General features: G+C 34.4%; 1 protein-coding gene across 10 annotated transcripts in view; it reads left to right on the forward strand.

Annotated features, from left to right (window-relative positions):
• Nucleotides 1-17,807, forward strand: part of PHF14 (PHD finger protein 14) — a 210,677-nt gene that overhangs the window by 92,967 nt on the left and 99,903 nt on the right. For all 10 annotated transcript variants that reach the window (XM_057304473.1, XM_057304475.1, XM_057304469.1 and 7 more), the window contains 2 exons: nt 12,771-12,821; nt 12,944-13,065. In XM_057304473.1, coding sequence (XP_057160456.1) covers nt 12,771-12,821; nt 12,944-13,065 — 173 coding nt within the window. The remainder of the gene's footprint in view (nt 1-12,770; nt 12,822-12,943; nt 13,066-17,807) is intronic.

Consider the following 17,807-nt stretch of genomic DNA (forward strand, 5'->3'; position numbering starts at 1 on the left):
TTTATAGAACCCCCCCTTAATATCTCATGTAGGGCTGGTTTGGTGGTTACGAATTCCTTCAGTTTCTGCCGATCCTGGAAGGTCCTTATCTCTCCATCAGTTCTGAATGACAGCCTTGCTGGATAAAGGATCCTTGGCTGCATGTTCTTCTCAGATAGAGCTTTGAAAATATCATGCCAGCCCTTCTCTCTGTAGACAGGTCTGACGTTTTTCTGATATTTTCCCCTCTGTATGTAAGGATTTTCTTCCCCCTGGCCGCTTTTAATACTGTATCCTTGTATCTGATATTTGCAAATTGCACTATGACGTGACATGGTGTAGGTCTGTTCTCATTGACCTTGGGAGGGGTCCTCTCTGCTTCTTGGACACGAATGCTTCTTTCCTTTGCCAGATTAGGGAAGTTCTCAGCTACAATTTCTTCAAATATCTCTTCTAGACGTCTCTCTTTCTCCACCCCTCAGGGATGCCAATGATTCTGACATCGGAACATTTCATTGAGTCAGTAATCTCCCATAACCTACATTCTTGAGATTGGATTTTTTTGAGCCAAGTTTCTGTTTTAACTTTCTCTTCTATCATCCCATCCTCCAATTCACTAATTTGTTCTGCCTCATTTACCCTGGCTATCAGAATGTCTAGTTTAGACTGCATTTGATTCATAGCATTTTTAATTTCTGCCACATTCACTCTCATTTCCGCCCTTAGAGATTCTATATTCTCGTTAATATTTTTGTTAATATTTTTATCAAGTCTACACATCATCTTGACCATTGTTACTCTGAACTCCATTTCTGACATTTTGGTTACATCTGTATCCATCAGTTCTGTGGCAGAGGCCACAGACTCGTTATCTTTTCTTTCCTGGGGGGATTTCTCCTCCTCGTCATTCTGATGAGGAGAGGTTGCGGGGATGCCCAGAGCCCAAATTATTGACCAGGACCCAGGCAGTGTGCACTTGTTTTATAGGGACCTTAGGGATGTGGGCTTCTTGATTTTTCAGCCTGCCTTCTGGGGGAGGGGCCTGCCATTCTGATACTCAGGCAACCCTGTTTGGGTAGAGTCGCCCTGTCCCCTGCAAGGGGGGATGGGGATGGGCACAATGTGAGCTGGTATTTCCGAGCTTTTGTTCTCTGGTGGCTTTCCCTGGCGGTTTGCTGTGACTCGTCTGAGAGTCAGAGCAGCAGTGGCCATAGCCTAGCCTCTGTCTCAGAACAGAGAGATCGCAGTCCACTCTCCACTGAGCTCTCTTGGCCACTTTAACTGTTTCTGTTGGTGCTGCTAAAACCCTGCAGCAGCCCGGGTTGTGCACCCCACAGCCGCTCTCCCAGCCCTCACTTACAAGGTCAGCAAGTCTCTGTCCTTTGTGCTTCTAACACCGCCAGCTCCCCCGGTTTCCGCGCACGCTCTCGAGATGCCTGTTTCAGTGTGGTTCGCGGGCGCTCCGGAGCACCGGTTTTCAGTCTGGTTGGGCATGCACTCCTGAGCTCCCGGTATCAGTCTGGTTCCAGTGAGCGCTCCCAGTTCCTGTTTTCAGTCTGGTCAAGTGCGTGTGCTCCCGAGCTCTCGGTTTCAGTCTAGTTCGAGTATGCATTCCAAAGCTCCGGTTTTCAGTTTGGACGCTTGCGCGTTCCCAGGCTCACGGTGTCAGTCTTCTCCCTCGCGGGTGCCGGTCCATGAGTCTGGCCCGCTCCCCAGTGCAAGTGGCTACTGCTGCCCAGCGCCCGTGCGCATCAGCTCCCTCCCCCTTCTGTTTATCTTCCAATATCTGTACGGGATTCACATCTCCCCACTTCGTACCTCAGTATTCAGCGCTGGAGATGTTCTTTGTAGAGATCCAGATGTATCTTCCTGCGTCTCAGGCTGATTCTGTGGGTTTTCAGGATGGTCTGGTAGATATCCAGCTCGACTCGGGACCAGCTAAAAAAGGATCTCCTCCTCCACCGCCATCTTTTCTCCTCCTTGCAGAAAGCAGTTGCTTTTCTGTTCATAGAGTTTCTGCTACTCTTTTCTTTGTTCTCCAGTTGCATTCATAGATATTCAGAATGGTTTGGTAGCTCTCTAGCTGAATTCCTGGGACCAGACGAACTTTAGGTCTCCTGCTCCTCTGCCATCTTGGAATCAATCCTGTTTCTTTCCTTCCTTCCTTCCTTCCTTCCTTTCTTTCTTTCTTTCTTTCTTTCTTTCTTAACTTCTGGGAGATTTTCTCACCTTTATATTCCAACTCTTTTACTGAATTTCTGATTTGGGGATGCATGTGTACTTTCATTGTTCCTTTTTCTTTTAATAACAGATGCTCTTATTTCATGATGACAAAAACTTCTTTTACCTCTTTAGGAATATTCATTGTAATTACTTCTCAGTTTCTTTTAATATCCTTCATTGTCTTTGTTTCCTGTGGATTACCTAATTCTGTTCATGTTTGTCTCTTTCATATCAAAGCTTTCAGATGACTGGCGATCTTAGATGTCCACTCATATATTTATTTAATAGTAATTAAGTTTATGTGATGCTGTTTTCCCTATAGGGGTGATTTTATGATTGGGGCTTTTTTTTTTTTTTTTTTTTTTTTTTTGAGAGCATCTTAAATGTCAGTATCTGTAGTTTTTTCCACATCAATTCAGTAGAAGTATCCTCTTATGTCCTAACTGGTAGGTATAATGTTGACTGTCAGACCTCTGAACAGGTGAGGAGAAGGGAGCTAAAAACCTCACAGTTCAGAAAGCAGAATTCCATGTAAACTGTATAATTTCTCTTTGCTACATTACTGCTCCCTTCTCTGTGCCTGATAATCTATCCTCTAGAGTCTGTCTGGTTTTTTTCTCCAGAGGATAGGCCTCCTGTGTCTGGTGGGAGAGGAGTAATCTCTTGACAGTATAGGGAAGGAGTGAAATCCCTTATACCTTTATGTTACTGAATTTTGACCCAAAGTAGCATTTTATTTCCTACCTATATAGTGATTTCCACAGTGTGGTAAGTGGAATAATGGCCCTCCAAAGATGTCCATGTCATAATCCTCAGAACCTGTAAATATGTTCTCTTACATAGCAAAAGGAACTTTGCAGGTATGACTAAAGTTATGGACCTTGAGATGGAAGGTTAACCAGAGTTGTCCATGTGGGTCCAGTCTAATCACATAAGTACTTAAAAGAAGAGGACCTTTCCTGGCTGTAAGTAAGAGGGAGATGTGGCTATAGACACTGGGTCAGAAAGTTGCAGCATTGCTGCACCGGAAGATGAAAGAAGGAGGCCATGAGAAGGAATATTGACGCCCTCTAGAAGATAGTAAAGTCAAGTAAACTGATTCTTCCCTTAGAGCTCCCGCCCTGAAAGAATTGCAGCCCTGTGAGCACCTTAATTTTAACCTAGGGACACCCATGTCAGAACTGTAAGGTAGTGCATTTGTTTTGTTTTAAGCCACTGAGTTTATGATAATTTGTTACAGCAGTAATAGGAACTAATATAGAGTAACTTGTACATTTCTTTTCACATTTAAAATTAAAATGGGACAATTATTTATAAAACTGTGTTTTTACTTGAAGCCATGCATGTTGGAAACAAATGACACATTCCTTCATATTTTTGAAAAGTTCCAGTAGTACAGTAGTTTATTCATACTCACTTAAATGTTTTATATATCATTAAATGATGTACAGTCAGTAGGTGAATTTTATAGTGCTTAATTTGTTTTTTCAGCACTGATGGATGTTGAAATAATTTTGAAAGGCATTTTAGTTTTTTTTTTTTTAAGATTTATTTATTTATTTATTTATTTATTTATTTATTTATTTATTTATTTATTTTTATTTATTTATTCGACAGAGATAGAAACAGCCAGCGAGAGAGAGAACACAAGCAGGGGGAGTGGGAGAGGAAGAAGCAGGCTCATAGCGGAGGAGCCTGATGTGGGGCTCGATCCCATAACGCCGGATCACGCCCTGAGCTGAAGGCAGACGCTTAACCGCTGTGCCACCCAGGCGCCCCAAGGCATTTTAGTTTTATTTAGGTGTAAGTTAAATATAAAAATTAATCATTAATGCGGTATTGGTAAATTGGTTCATTATTCTTTAAAGTTTGCTATAGGGACGCCTGGGTGGCTCAGTCGTTAAGCGTCTGCCTTCGGCTCAGGGCGTGATCCTGGAGTTCTGGGATCGAGCCCCACTCAGGCTCTTCTGCTGGAAGCCTGCTTCTTCCTCTCCCACTCCCCCACTTGTGTTCCCTCTCTCCCTGGCTGTCTCTATCTCTGTCAAATAAATAAATAAAATCTTAAAAAAAAAAAGTTTGCTACAATTAAAATTAACTTGATCAACTTATGGCTGATGATTTTTTTTTATAACAACTTTATTGAGGTATAATTCACATACCATGCAATTCACTCATTTAAAGTTTTATAATTTAGTGGTTTTTAGTAAATTCATAGAGTTGTACAGGCATTACCACAGTTAATTTTAGAATATTTTTATTATTGTGGCCCCCCCCCACCCTGAATTCCCACCAGAATCCCTATACCCATTAGCAGCGACTCCATTCTCTACTCTCCCAACCTCAGGCCTTGGCAACTATTAATTTATTTTTCGTCACTGTATGTTTGCCTATTTTGGACATTCCATATAAATAGAGTAATGTAGGAGTGCCCGGGTGGCTCAGTCAGTTATGCATCTGCGTTCGGCTCAGGTCATGATCTCAGAGTCCTGGGATCAAGCCCCACATTGGGCTCTCTGCTCAGTAGGGAGTCTGCTTCTCCCTCTCGCTCTGTGCACATGTGCTCTTTCTTTCTCTCTCAAATAAATAAACCCTTTTTAAAAAATGGAATAATATAATATGTGGTGTTTTATGACTGGATTTTTTTCACCTAGCATAGTATTTTCAGGATTTATTCATGTTATGGCATGTGTCAGTACTTCATTTCTTTTGATTTTTGTATAGTACTCCATTTTATGGCTATACCAAATTTTTAAATTCATCCATTCATCTGTCACTTGATGGACATTTGTGTGTTCGTTTTTGTTTTTCACCTTTTGGCTGTTACAAATCATGCTGCTATGAATATTCATGTGCAAGCTTTTGTGTGAACGTGAGTTTTTCACTTATTTTGGTTGTATTCCTAGGAGTGGAATTGCTGGGTCTTATGGTAACTCTAATTTTAGCATTTGAGAAACTGCCAGACTGTTATTTAAACTGGCCATATAATTTTCTATTCTCACCAGCAGTGTATGAGGACCCAAGTTTTTCTACATACTCACTAACATTTATTATTGTCTGTCCTTCTGATATAGTAATTCTAGAGGGCATAAACTGGTATCTCATTATGGTTGATTTGTATTTCTTTGCTGGCTAATGACACTGATTATATTTTAAAAAGAAAAATATGGTACACCCCCTTTCCCTCTCTTTCATCTGTGCCATGTAACAGTGCTAAAATGATGTTTCTAGTTGGACTCTTACACAAATGAAAAATGACTGAGATTACACATCTGTTGTAAAGCTTTAAGTAATCCTCTATTATTATTTCCCTCATCCCTAATTTTAGTTTGTATGAGCTAAGCAAGCAAAACCTAATGTGATAACGTGATGAAATTCCGAACAGATACTCTGGGAAATAATTGGAAGATTATTGCCAGGCACTTGGGTGGCTCAGTCAGTTAAGCATCTGCCTTTGGCTCAGGTTATGATCCCAGGGTCCTGAGATCGAGCCCCACTTAAGACTTCCTGCTCAGCGGAGAGTCTGCTTCTCCCCCCGCCGCCCACAAATAAATAAATAAAATCTTAAAAAAGAAAAATGATTATTGCCGTGGCACTATTTTCTTTTGCTGCCCTTATCACAATTGGAATTATTTTTTTTGTATGTTGTTAGTTTAGTAAATGAACAGAGACCTTTTACGTAATAGAGACCTGGCTATTTACTTCAAATATTTAAACTTTCATTACGTGAATGCTAGGTTAAGTTCAGACAGTAAAACGGACCAACAATTAGAATTGCCTTACTGTGGTACATGCTGCCTCATTCTTTGGAATAGTTGAAGCTATATGACTATCAGGGATATTTTATGAAGAATTTTCCGAATTGGGTAAAGAGAAGGGATTATATGAACTAATACTTAATTTTAAGATGTATGTGAAATAAACATGATTAAATCCCAGTTCCTTTGACCTCAGTATCTTATGGATCCTTCTTTACATTCCTAGTGTAATAGCCATTTTATTGTCACAATTATCAAGTGGCATAGTTACGCACATACATCTTGCCTTCACTTAAAATTCCAGTATCTTACTTGGATCTTATATTTAGTCATTTTAGTAATGCTTTTGCTACCATCCTTGATTCTTTCATTCTCTTGCCATTCCGAATTCTTTTTTTTTCCATTCCTGCCTGAGAGTTACCAGTTAAATGTGTTTTTTGAGAATTTTTTGTGGTTATTAGGCATTTTCTCTGTACCCGTCTTTAGGATGAATGTTGAGTTTTACATCCTTATTAATGGTACTAAAAATGACCCCTAAATTTAAGAACAATTTTGACTATAGTTGAGATTTTTAAAGATCTGAGTACTATTTTATTTTTATGTTTCACCTTGGTTGCACTTACCATATTTATAAATAATTATTCATGTAATTAATTGGTATCTGTAGGCTCATGGACATTAACTCCCATGTGAATAGGAACTGTCCAGTTTACTACTATATGTCTGTTGTCTTCTACAGGGTTTGGTTCACAGAAAGTATTTAGTATTCCACAGTTCTTTCTATCTTTCACTGTGGCTGTACATCTGAAGCTAGTGTACTTTGGAAGAGTCTTTTTTCTAGCTTCTTACTGTTAGGAAGGGAATTGGTCTTTTTCTCCTTATATATTAATCATAATTCATTGGCGAAACTATAGAATTACTCAAAGGCAGCCTGGGATAATTTTGTGTAAGTGTCTGTTATTTAGACATTTTCTCTGCATTATTTTTTCTGTGGAAACTTTTCACTTGCTTTTATGCAAGGTAATTACTTTTGAAGAAAATATAAATTAGCTTACCTGTGTCCCTTTTGAAGTTATTTTAAAATTGATGTTTGTACTTTTTTACATATTTTCTAATAACTTTAATGTAACTTGAAAGCTTTCAGATTTTCTTTTTGTTTTCTTTACACTTTATGTTATCTAGTGACTTTTCATCTTCTATACAAGTGCCAAAGGACTTATTGAGACCTATCTTCTCAAAGTCTTTTACACACATGCATCATCTTCTACTCTCTTTGAAGTTGTACATCATTTTTCCCATCTCTTACTGTTTTATTTTGTTTTCTAGATCTCCTTTTTTGGGAAAATAAATGCAATAAAAAGTCAAAATAGCTTTTAGCAGCTTTGACTAAAACCATATTGTCTTTCAGGATGCACCTGTTGTTATAGATCATTATTTTGAAAAAGTCTTAAACACACGGTTAAACTGTTTTCCATCTAACTTAGAGTATTGTCTATAGCCTGTTCCAAGTGGCATTCTTAATTTGAGAGATAATCAAATATCTCAGAGTTTACTTTCATTACATTTGTTTTTAAACTAATTTTATACAGGTAAAATAGAAGCCTATTTAACAAAGTTAGAGTCCCAAGACTTCAAGAAACTCGAATATGTTCTGTGTGTGTGTCTGTGTGTGTGTATAATTTTTGATGCTAGTTTAGTGGAAACAGAAATGTTTGGACTCAGCTCTATTGAAATGACTATAGGTTATTGTGCATTGTTTCTTAACTTGTTATCTTTGTACTTTTTAAATTAAATTATTGCAGTTCTTGGAAGAAAGGGTTATATATGGAAGCTTTATATAAAAGAGTTATAGAGTCTCTTATTAGACTCAAGGTGACCTCTGCGGTACTAAACAGATTATGTAACCTCTGTTTGTTATAGATCCTTAGAAGAAACCCTGGCAAAAATTTTTGTGGTGAACTGGACTATATTTAACTCACTTTGGTACACTTGGAAGAGAACTACTATGAATATCCTTAGCTCAAATAATCCTGTTTAGAGCCTAAAGGCTCCTGTTGTGCTTTTTGCCCCTTGGAAATCTATCATTTTTATTTACTTCCTGGAGTGTGGAATAAGGAGAACAAAGAATAGGCAGAGCATCAGGATTGTACTTATTTTGAATATACCATTATTCGTGAGAAGGGTTTTATGGAATCATTTATTTATTAATATGTAAAATGTGTAATTTGTTTTCTAGTTTTAGGCTTGTGGTTATTTTAATTTATAGTGTTAAGAAAAATTGGTCATAATTTTATTCTTCAACATACTTTCCTAACTCTATTAATATAAATTAAATTAGATAAAAACTAAACTGTACAGCCATTTGACAAGAAAGGAAAACACTCACTTATGGTGATCACCATTCCATCTGTTATATGCCAGTAGCCAATAGAAACAGATAGTGCTTTATTCACACCTTCTTTATATGTATAACGTTTTATTTTAAATATTTTATGAGCTTTGATATATGACTGTTCAGTATATTGTTTTATAATTGGAAAACATTTAGTTTTTTTTAGGAATTTTATATAAATTTATGTAGAAAAATTAAAAATAAATTATGTTGAAGGATTTTTGTAAAACTGCCACACAGCTGTTGGCATTTATTCCTCAGCATAAATCTGAATTTTAGCTTGACAGAGGTTTTCAAGGTTTGACCTAATTGTCCTTATTACCATTGAATTTGGAGTTTTGTTCATGAAGAAGCATTTTCTCTTTTTTATAGAAATTACACAGGGAAGCATTTCTTATGTTTTTTTTCTAACTACGTAGAGCTTATTTATTAACTGTCATAAAAAGATCCATTTTAAATTTAGAGAAAACAGTACGCAATGAATATGTGAAACCCATCTTAGTGAGATTGAAGATGTTGAGGCACTTTTAGTTTTAAGTTTAGTTCATTTGTCAAATGAATCATTCTAACCTTGGGAAAGTCATCATGCACCTAACTTCATTGAAAATTAAAATAACCCCAGCACTAAAGAATTAATTAAAACTTGTTATAGGTTTTCTAGTCCAAATGAGTGAAGTTATTGAAACATTTAATTATTTGTTTCAGATGAATAAGCTATTAAAATGATGCTTGGTAGCTAAAAGTACTTTACTCCTTTTTAACTTATATATGCATTGTCTGTAATACCATGCTACTCTCTTTGTGGATATTTTATCACCACCTGTTTTCAAGAAAATGTACCATAGGCAGATAAAGAGCCAGGTGATCTATGCAGCTCAGATTGTACTTGTTTCTTAGGCAAATAAAATTCTTACAAAATAACAACACAGAAAAAAAATGGAAATACATCAAGTTTTGGAGTGAGTTTCAAACTTTCATTTACTCTTAATACCTTAATAATTACAAAAGAAAGCACAATTTGCATTTGGACCCTCAGTCATTTGGAACTTTGAGGTAATACATCTGTGTTAAGTTCTAAAGCATATATTTTCCTGGTTGTTGGAGGAGTTGGTATTATGAAAAGTTGTGTTTAGATTAAATCCTTTTTTTTGTTTTTGTTTTTTTTTTGGAAATATTACTAATGTGATAAATGCTGAAGAAGAACCTTGCTATGTTTTACTTTGGTAATGGATCATGTTAGTCATTGTACTGTATAGAGTACCAAATTGGGTAGAATATAGTGTCAATTTAAGGTATTGAGGTCCTCTTCATTGGGTAAAAGTCTCTACTTGTTTCAAAATAGAATTCTTCCTATAGGCATCACAGTGTTATAGTTTAAGTATTCAAGTCAGAATGAGAGATTTGTTTTTTTGTAATAATTTTACTCATCTCTACTTGGATTACACTATTAACCTTGGATTTGGCAGGCAAGAAAAATCACTGAATTCAGAGTTGAGATACTTGGGTTTGCAGTTTACTTCTGTCAGTTACCAGCTGTGTGATAACCAGATCACTTCCTTGGACCGCTTTTTCAGAATTCAAAGATGCTCTAATTTCATATTGCTTGTAACACCTTTGTTTTTCTGGCTGGAAGTTGTTTATGTTTAGTTACTTAAAATCACCACAGGAATACATCATTGGTTATCATTTGATAATAAGTGTACTTAATTTAAAATGTTTTAAATAATTATAAATACATTCACTTTAAAAATAGCACTTTAATAAGACATATACTTCGAAGAAATTTATACAGAAATTTAGCTATGTCAATGTGTGATAGTATCACTTATTGACATTATGCCTTATGATACTCATTACAGTATGGGCATTAAAAACTTCCAGTTGATGGAATAATACCAGAGGTTTAAAGATTTAAAGTATTAATAAGAAATGGTAAATTATTGGGACACCTGAGTGGCTCAGTCAGTTAAGCGTCTGACTCTTGATTTCAGCTCAGGTCATGACCTCCAGGTTGTGAGATTGAGCCTCAGGTCAGGCTCCTTGCTGGGCATGGAACGTGTTTAAGATTAAGATTCTCTCTCTCCCTTTACCTCTGTCCCTCCTCTCTTCTTTCTGTCTCCCTCTCCCCCTCCCTCCCTCTTGAAGATCTTGTAGATCTTCAAAAGAATTGAAAACATGAATTTAGTGCATTCACATCTGTTTTAAAAATTAATTCAATGATTAGATGATTCAAAAATTAGTAGTTTGCTACTAGATAAAGTAGTTCAAAAATTAATATGTACTTCAAAAATTAATTCAGTGGTTAGATAATTTAAAAAACTAGTAGTAGTTGACTTTTATGAAAAAAAAACAACCCAACTACTGCTAGTTTACTTCTAAATAAAGTAGTAAACTGAATTGCTACTGTATTACCTAAAGATGGGTTGAATGAAGAGAAATGTGGAAATATGTGAGGCCTTTTGAGCATTCTTAGATGTTTAGAGAACTGAAATAAGTCATTTCAATATTTTCCCTTTTTTTTTTTAAATAAAATTTTATTTATTTAAGTAACCTCTGCCCAGCATGGGGCTCAAATGAATGACCCCAAGATCAAGAGTCACATCCTCTTCCACCTGAGCCAGCCGGTGCCCCAAATATTTTCCCTTTGATATCGGTTATTTGGATCACCTGATTGAAATGCCCTTATGCATAAATTATGCAAATTGAAAAATAGATTACTGGAGAAGGGAACAATAATTTATCCACTTTGTCAACTGTTTCATCATTTGCATTATCTAGTATAATTATTTATGAGTTTAAATCTAACCACTTATTTATTTTATTAAAACAAATTTATTGAGCTTTTATGTAATACATATTGTATTAAGTTTAATTGGTTCTAGAAATATGAATATGATATGGTTCTTACGAGTTTTATGATAAATTGTGTTGGAGGACAGAAGTTGAAGCATAAAGGACAGGAATGTCAAGAAAGGAAAGATGAATATGTAAAGAGCTTAGCCTCAAGGTTTTGGGTAGAACTTGGATAAGTGTTGTCAGTATTAAGGGCTCTTTTACACTGATGTTCTCAGACTTTAATGTGTGTATAATTTCCTTGCAGATCTTGTTAAAAGGCAGACTCTAATTCAGTATGGTGAAGTGAGCATGAGCTTTGATGTTTCTGACAAGCTCCCAGGGCATGCCAGTGTTTATGAGCTATGACTGGTATTTTGAGGAGGAAGACTTAGTGCTGTTTTTTAGAAGTAAGAATAGACATATGTAGGGCCTGCACTTTAAAGCCTTTTCCTGGATATAGTCTTACTTTTTCTAACTTATTCTATAATGTAAGTAGGACATACTGATTAGCAATACAAATGTAAATGAACACATAGTTTATAAAACTACTTCTTTTGAATAACTAATTTAGTCAGCTTTTGGTTATCTTTGGGCAGATGAAACAGTATGCAATTAGCCATGGTATTAAATAATAAGAGTGTTGATATTATGAAGAATTGAAATGACAGTCATTTAGGAAAACATCAGTGTACTTGTACTAGACATCAGTTCTGTATAGGATTATTTGGTACCTATTCTAATTTGGGAATGTTCCTTGATCTTAGCAGTCAGGCAAAAGAACTGTGGGAACGGTGCCTCCTTTCTCTTTCATTCTCTCTGAAGAACTATGGTCTGCACATGGGGATTATAAATCTACAGAGGCTGGGCAATGTGGGTGGAGATTTTGAACATATTGGATGCAAATATTACCATATTTTTATTACTTTTAGTATTTAGATGTCATCTTTCTAACGGTAAATGTGTTATGAAGTATATAGGATGTAACATTTCAACGATACAAGTTTAAAATAAGTCATTTACACCATGTTTTAGTTAGGTGTCTTTTGTTTTTGTTTTAAAGTGGGTTCCATGCCTAGTGTGGAACCCGAATTTTAGTTAGTTTTATTTCCTCTAGGATTTAGGGACATCTGAGATCTTTTACTCCCCCTTTTTAATGGCAGTTGAAAGCTGATTGGTTATGTTATACAAACATGTATGTACTCTACACACACGTGTATGAGTCCAGGTTTAGCATTTTGGCTGTAGAGGTCATGGAAGTTACAAAATTTTAAATGCTCTGGGTAAATCATAATTGTGTGACATGTATGAAGTGTTGAGAAGTATTCCAATTGATTTTGAAGAACTTACTTTTCCAATCAGATAGTTGTGCAATTTAAAAGTAAAGCGCTTGTAAAGTGTATTTAATTTGTCATGTTTTTATCTCTTATGACATATTGTAACATAGTGCACTAGAGCAATACAGTATTAATTAGAAAAACTAATTTTCTAAGTGCTTAACTTAAGCATTAACATTTAACAGAGAATATTTGTTTTTATTATTAATTAAACATTAGATATTTTTGTGGAATTTTTTTTTTTTTTCTCAGAGAACCAGAGGACGAAAGCGAAGCTTCATTCCTGAGGAAGAAAAACATGAGGTTGGAATAAGTTAAGCATTTTTTACAGTCTAAACTTTGAGAAACTTTCTTGCTTAATTTTTTTCTTTTTTCCTCATATCCTGATTTTGTTTTATGTTTTGTTTTGTTTTTTTGTATGGCAGGAAAGAATTCCTAGAGAGAGAAGGCAAAGGCAGTCTGTGTTACAAAAGAAGCCTAAGGCTGAAGATTTGCGAACTGAATGTGCAACTTGCAAGGGAACTGGAGACAATGAAAATCTTGTCAGGTAATTTGGATGCTGAGACTTTGTCTTTAGGGGATTAAGATTCCATCTTCATCATTTTCTCATCACAGATATAATGGGGGAAAAATCACAGGATAGGACCTTCCTTAAAATCTTATTTAGTGGAAATAGTAGTTCAGAAACAGATTTCATCCACTTATTAACCTGCCACATATGGTTATTCTCTGGCTTTAGGTGTAATTAAGAGTGATAATCTGGATTTTGAACACAAAAAACAATTTTTCCACAAAAATAATTTGCTCTAAACACTTTGTACAGAGATTATTTTATTTTATAAAACAATAAAATTACTAGGTTGTTACATATATAAAAGTTGAAGTTTATTAGTAGTAATGATAAGACAGATTCTTTTTTAATGACAAGAGTTTCATTAGTACTTCCTTACCATTTATCAAAACGAATGTGTTAAATGCTTCTCTCATGAAATAAAGAAAGGTGAAAAGATGGCCTAGAAAGATTTTTTGTTTTGTTTTGTTTTGTTTTCTTCTTTGTTTCTTTGTTTTGCTTTGGTACTTTTTTTTTTTTTTTTATCAGACATAATGCTAATCAGGAATCTCAGCTGATGTTGCACAGTGACTCTTCCTGAGGGTCCAGAGACTGCTATTTTTAGCCTTTGCCTCTTTTGCTGAGATGAAGAAATTACTCAAAGCCCTGGGTGATATGGAGGAGTGGGTGAAGTGGGTGAGCAAAAGGAGATGTAATTTAAAAGTAGTATCATTCTTTCAAACGACAGTGACACAAAGAGTCTTTTAGTATGTTAAGGAAACCATTTCTGATTTCTTTCAAAAATTGTCTTTTGATAAAGCCCTGTGAAATTACCTGAGGGCACAGAAATTAAATGTTTCAAAAAGAATGAATTGTTAAAACATATATTAGTACTGTTAAATCATTTTAAATATTTGCTTCCAAAATGGTGTCATTGATTTGTCATTAAAAATCTAATTTCTCTTTGTTTTAATTTCTCAAATAAAGGCATGCAGTTTTAAAATTTTATGAGTTTTTTATATTATCATTAAAGAATGAAGAAAATAAAAATTCCAGTGAAGAAATACAAAGTGCTTCCATAAAGTTAAGAAGGTCTATCATGTTTGGTCAGTGATCTCTGAAGTAGTACATACAGAATGTCATTAGAGCTCTCCTGGAGATGAAACTCATTTAAATTTAGGATAGAGTAGTTCCTGTATCAGAAGATACAGATGAGTAATTCTGACCACAATACAATGTTTTTTATGTTAAAAAAAAAAAAAAAAGAAATCCCAACCATACGCATAGCATGATGGAATACATTAAACAATAAAAATAAATAAAAGAAAAAAAAAAACATTAAACAGTCTTATATAATGAACAAAAATTCAATCTAAAGGAAATCCCCTTGGGGTTGAGGGTTGCATCGTGGGACATGATCAGTTTGAAACAGTAATTAAAAACTTAGAGAACTGGTTATTCTCTCTCTCATTCTTTGAAACTATGTAAATATCAATCCTCTTATTTATTTTTTCAAGATAGGAAGATGATTCATGACATTTTTGCTGCAGGACCTATACATTTTTACCAGGTTTCTATTTATTTATTTTATTTGCTTGGTCATATATTTGAAAGAACCTCAGACATAAGTTAAATTTTTATTTTAAAAACCACTTTATAATAAGAGCATCTCCAACACATCATATTTTAGTTATCATTAAAAAAAAAGTAGGTACAATCTTTCTTCGATTCTTGATGAGATTTTTAAAATAGTATTAGCCTTTCCTATCATTTAATTAATTTCTGTTATAAAATTTCCATTCCTAATTGCATTTTTATAATATGCCAATGTCTGGGATTTTGTGGAAAGTCTTCTGGAAGGTAAAGATATTTTTGTTACTCTAGAAATGAATATTCAAAGTCTTCTTGGTTTTGCCTTGTTAAGAAGATAACATCACAGATTTTCTGCAAAGGTTTTAAAGAGGTAATGAAGAGGGAATTAAATGTTTTATAAATATTATATATTAATGTTTTTGAGGATAAAATAAGCTGCATATAAAGCAATCCCATAAAATGTTTTATGGTTATAATGTGATTCTTCTGTTAAAAAAAATACATATTCAGTTTAAGCACTATTGCTCTTGGGTAAAGAATAATTTTTTTTTTTATGTAGAATTTCATGTGTTTAAAAAGGTAATCTTATAAATTAATATCAGCCATTTACCCTAACATCTCTTTTATTTTCTAATTGGTACCATTATTGTTTGCAAATCACCCCCCCCCCCACGAAGTCTATACTTTTACGATTAAGTTGCATCTTAAGTATTATCTACACATGCTATTTTTAACTTTAATTTTAAGACATTATAAATTAGACTTTATTTTTCCTAAAGATATATTTCAGTGCTTAGTCAGAGTTACATTATACTTATTATGTATGTCTATTAGGTTCTCTTATAAAATTAAACTTCTTAGGTGGTAATTTAATATTTTGCTGAATATACTATATTTTTTTTCTCAATTTCCTTTGAACTAATGTACTTGAGTCACTAGAACCTGCTGTTAAGCAGCTTTGATTTTTGAAACCACACTTCTCTATGTAATTCAGGCTATATAAAAAAAAATTCCTTCTTAATTATGTTCTTGGCTTTTTCAGTTATTTGTATATGTGTATATGTGAATTTACATGTGTAATTTTTTAATATCATTGGGAAATTGAGTTCAGTTAATCCGTTACCTGTGATACTAGGTTCCAACTGTTATTTTTGGTTTGCCTCTAAGTTTTCTTCAGGTCTTTGGCAAGTAATTTAGCATTTCTGTGTCTCAGTTTTTCCCTTTATTGTACATGATCAAAATTATACTCTGTTCCATTAGGGACTTAAATGAGTAACTACTGAGTGATAAATATTTTCCATATAAAATAACAAGGTAGTGGTATTGTTTAGTAATACAAAGGATACATATATGTGGGCTCCGAAATAAGGGTTCCAATTGGTAAATATGTTTTAGTAATAATACATGCTTATTTTTGCCTTTCAGAGAATGTGCATGCCCTGTTTTTGTTGAATTTGTTGAAACATGTTCTCTAAAATGATTAGACTCAGCTATTTCCACTAGACATGGGAAATCTGACAATGGTCAAGGTCCTAAAAAGAAAGATGGTTTACAGTATCTTACACATTTTTAAAAAATAGCGCCTCCATTTTGCCATCTGCTTTTAAAATTGAATTAAAAATTATGTGGGAAATTTCCAGTTACAAATGTGTATTTCATAATGCTAAAGGCCAAATTGAAACTCTGTTTTGGAGTTGTGAGGTCTTTCTAGGTATTTATCTCTTTGTGATGGATGTTCTTTGTTTGAGGTAGTTATGGCCACGTAGTGATATATTACTGGTTTTTGTTCTCACAGTTCCTGAAACAATTAATACTCAGTAAATGCTTGGTAAATGAATGACTATTTCATATAAGTAATGACTGATCATTCTTTGCTGAATTAATAAAAAAAATTTACTGTTATAATTTATTCCTAGAACAAATAGGTCATTAAATGTAAGTATTTGATGAAGATGTTTAGAAGACTTAAAAGAGGAAAGTTACTTTTATGTCACTAAAAATTAGGGGATGAATTTTTTCTGTGTGTTAGGTAAGGAAATAGGAAGTATAGATCTGAGATTAGTTAGTTGATACATTAGTGTAGCAAACAGATATGAAGTGATCCCTCTCACTGATCATATTTGATTTGCAAAAGATAGATTTTTAGATGTCAGTGTGCCTGTCTTCTAAGTGTTTATCAAGCTATCAGATTAGGAATAAGACCAAACTTTTAGACTTCAAATTTTTAACTGTGTAAACTCAGTATGACACATTTTATTACTTAATGGGAGCTAAGAGAGAGAAAAAAGTTTTCCTAAAACTAAAAACCCTAGAATCCTGTCGGTTTCCTTAGAAAGTATCTTTAATTTTATTTTGCATTGTGGCCATTACTCAGAAGCACTGAGTCTATGAAATGATCTATGAAGCTATTTTACTTTTATAGCTAAGTCCATACTATTAAATGCTTTCTATATTCTCTTCCTTATTTGAGTATATGGCAAATTATATAGATATTGAACCATTTTGGTTGTAAGATTAGGATGTCTGTTTGGCCTCTTAACGATATTGTTAGCACTTTCACATTTTAAATATCTGGCTTCTGAGTGCTTCCCTTTTAACTAAATTTGATTGTATCATAAGCTTTTAGGAACACCAGCAAAAATTCATATTTATCAGATTTTTATTTCAAATGTTAGTCTCTTTGATTACTCAGATTTTTTTTTTTTTAATTACCTCTTTTGTTCAAACATGTATGGAGGCTTATTAGATTATCTGTGTTGTAGTTGAAGGGTTGTTTTCTTGGAGATTTTATCAGACTAGAGAGTAAAGGTAAGATTAGGAATAACTTGTTACTATACTCATGGAACATCAGATCACTGAAAATGGATTGTTTTAAATTACTTTAAAAAATGAGGGGCGCCTCGATGGTTGATCATCCGACTCTTGGTTTCTGCTTAGATCCTGATCTCATGGTTCTTGGGATTGAGCCCTGTGTCATGTCCAGCTCCATGCTCAGCACGGAGTCCACTTGAGTTTCTCTTTCCCTCTGTGCCTTGCCCCCCGCCCCCACCGCACATGCACTCTCTCTAAAATAAATAAATCTTTAAAAAAATACCTAAAAAAGTGAAACCTAGTGTTATTTTTTAAAAGCAGTTAAAATTGCAATT

Source organism: Ursus arctos, unplaced genomic scaffold (genome assembly GCF_023065955.2).
Source record: "Ursus arctos isolate Adak ecotype North America unplaced genomic scaffold, UrsArc2.0 scaffold_3, whole genome shotgun sequence".
Lineage (NCBI taxonomy): Eukaryota > Metazoa > Chordata > Mammalia > Carnivora > Ursidae > Ursus > Ursus arctos.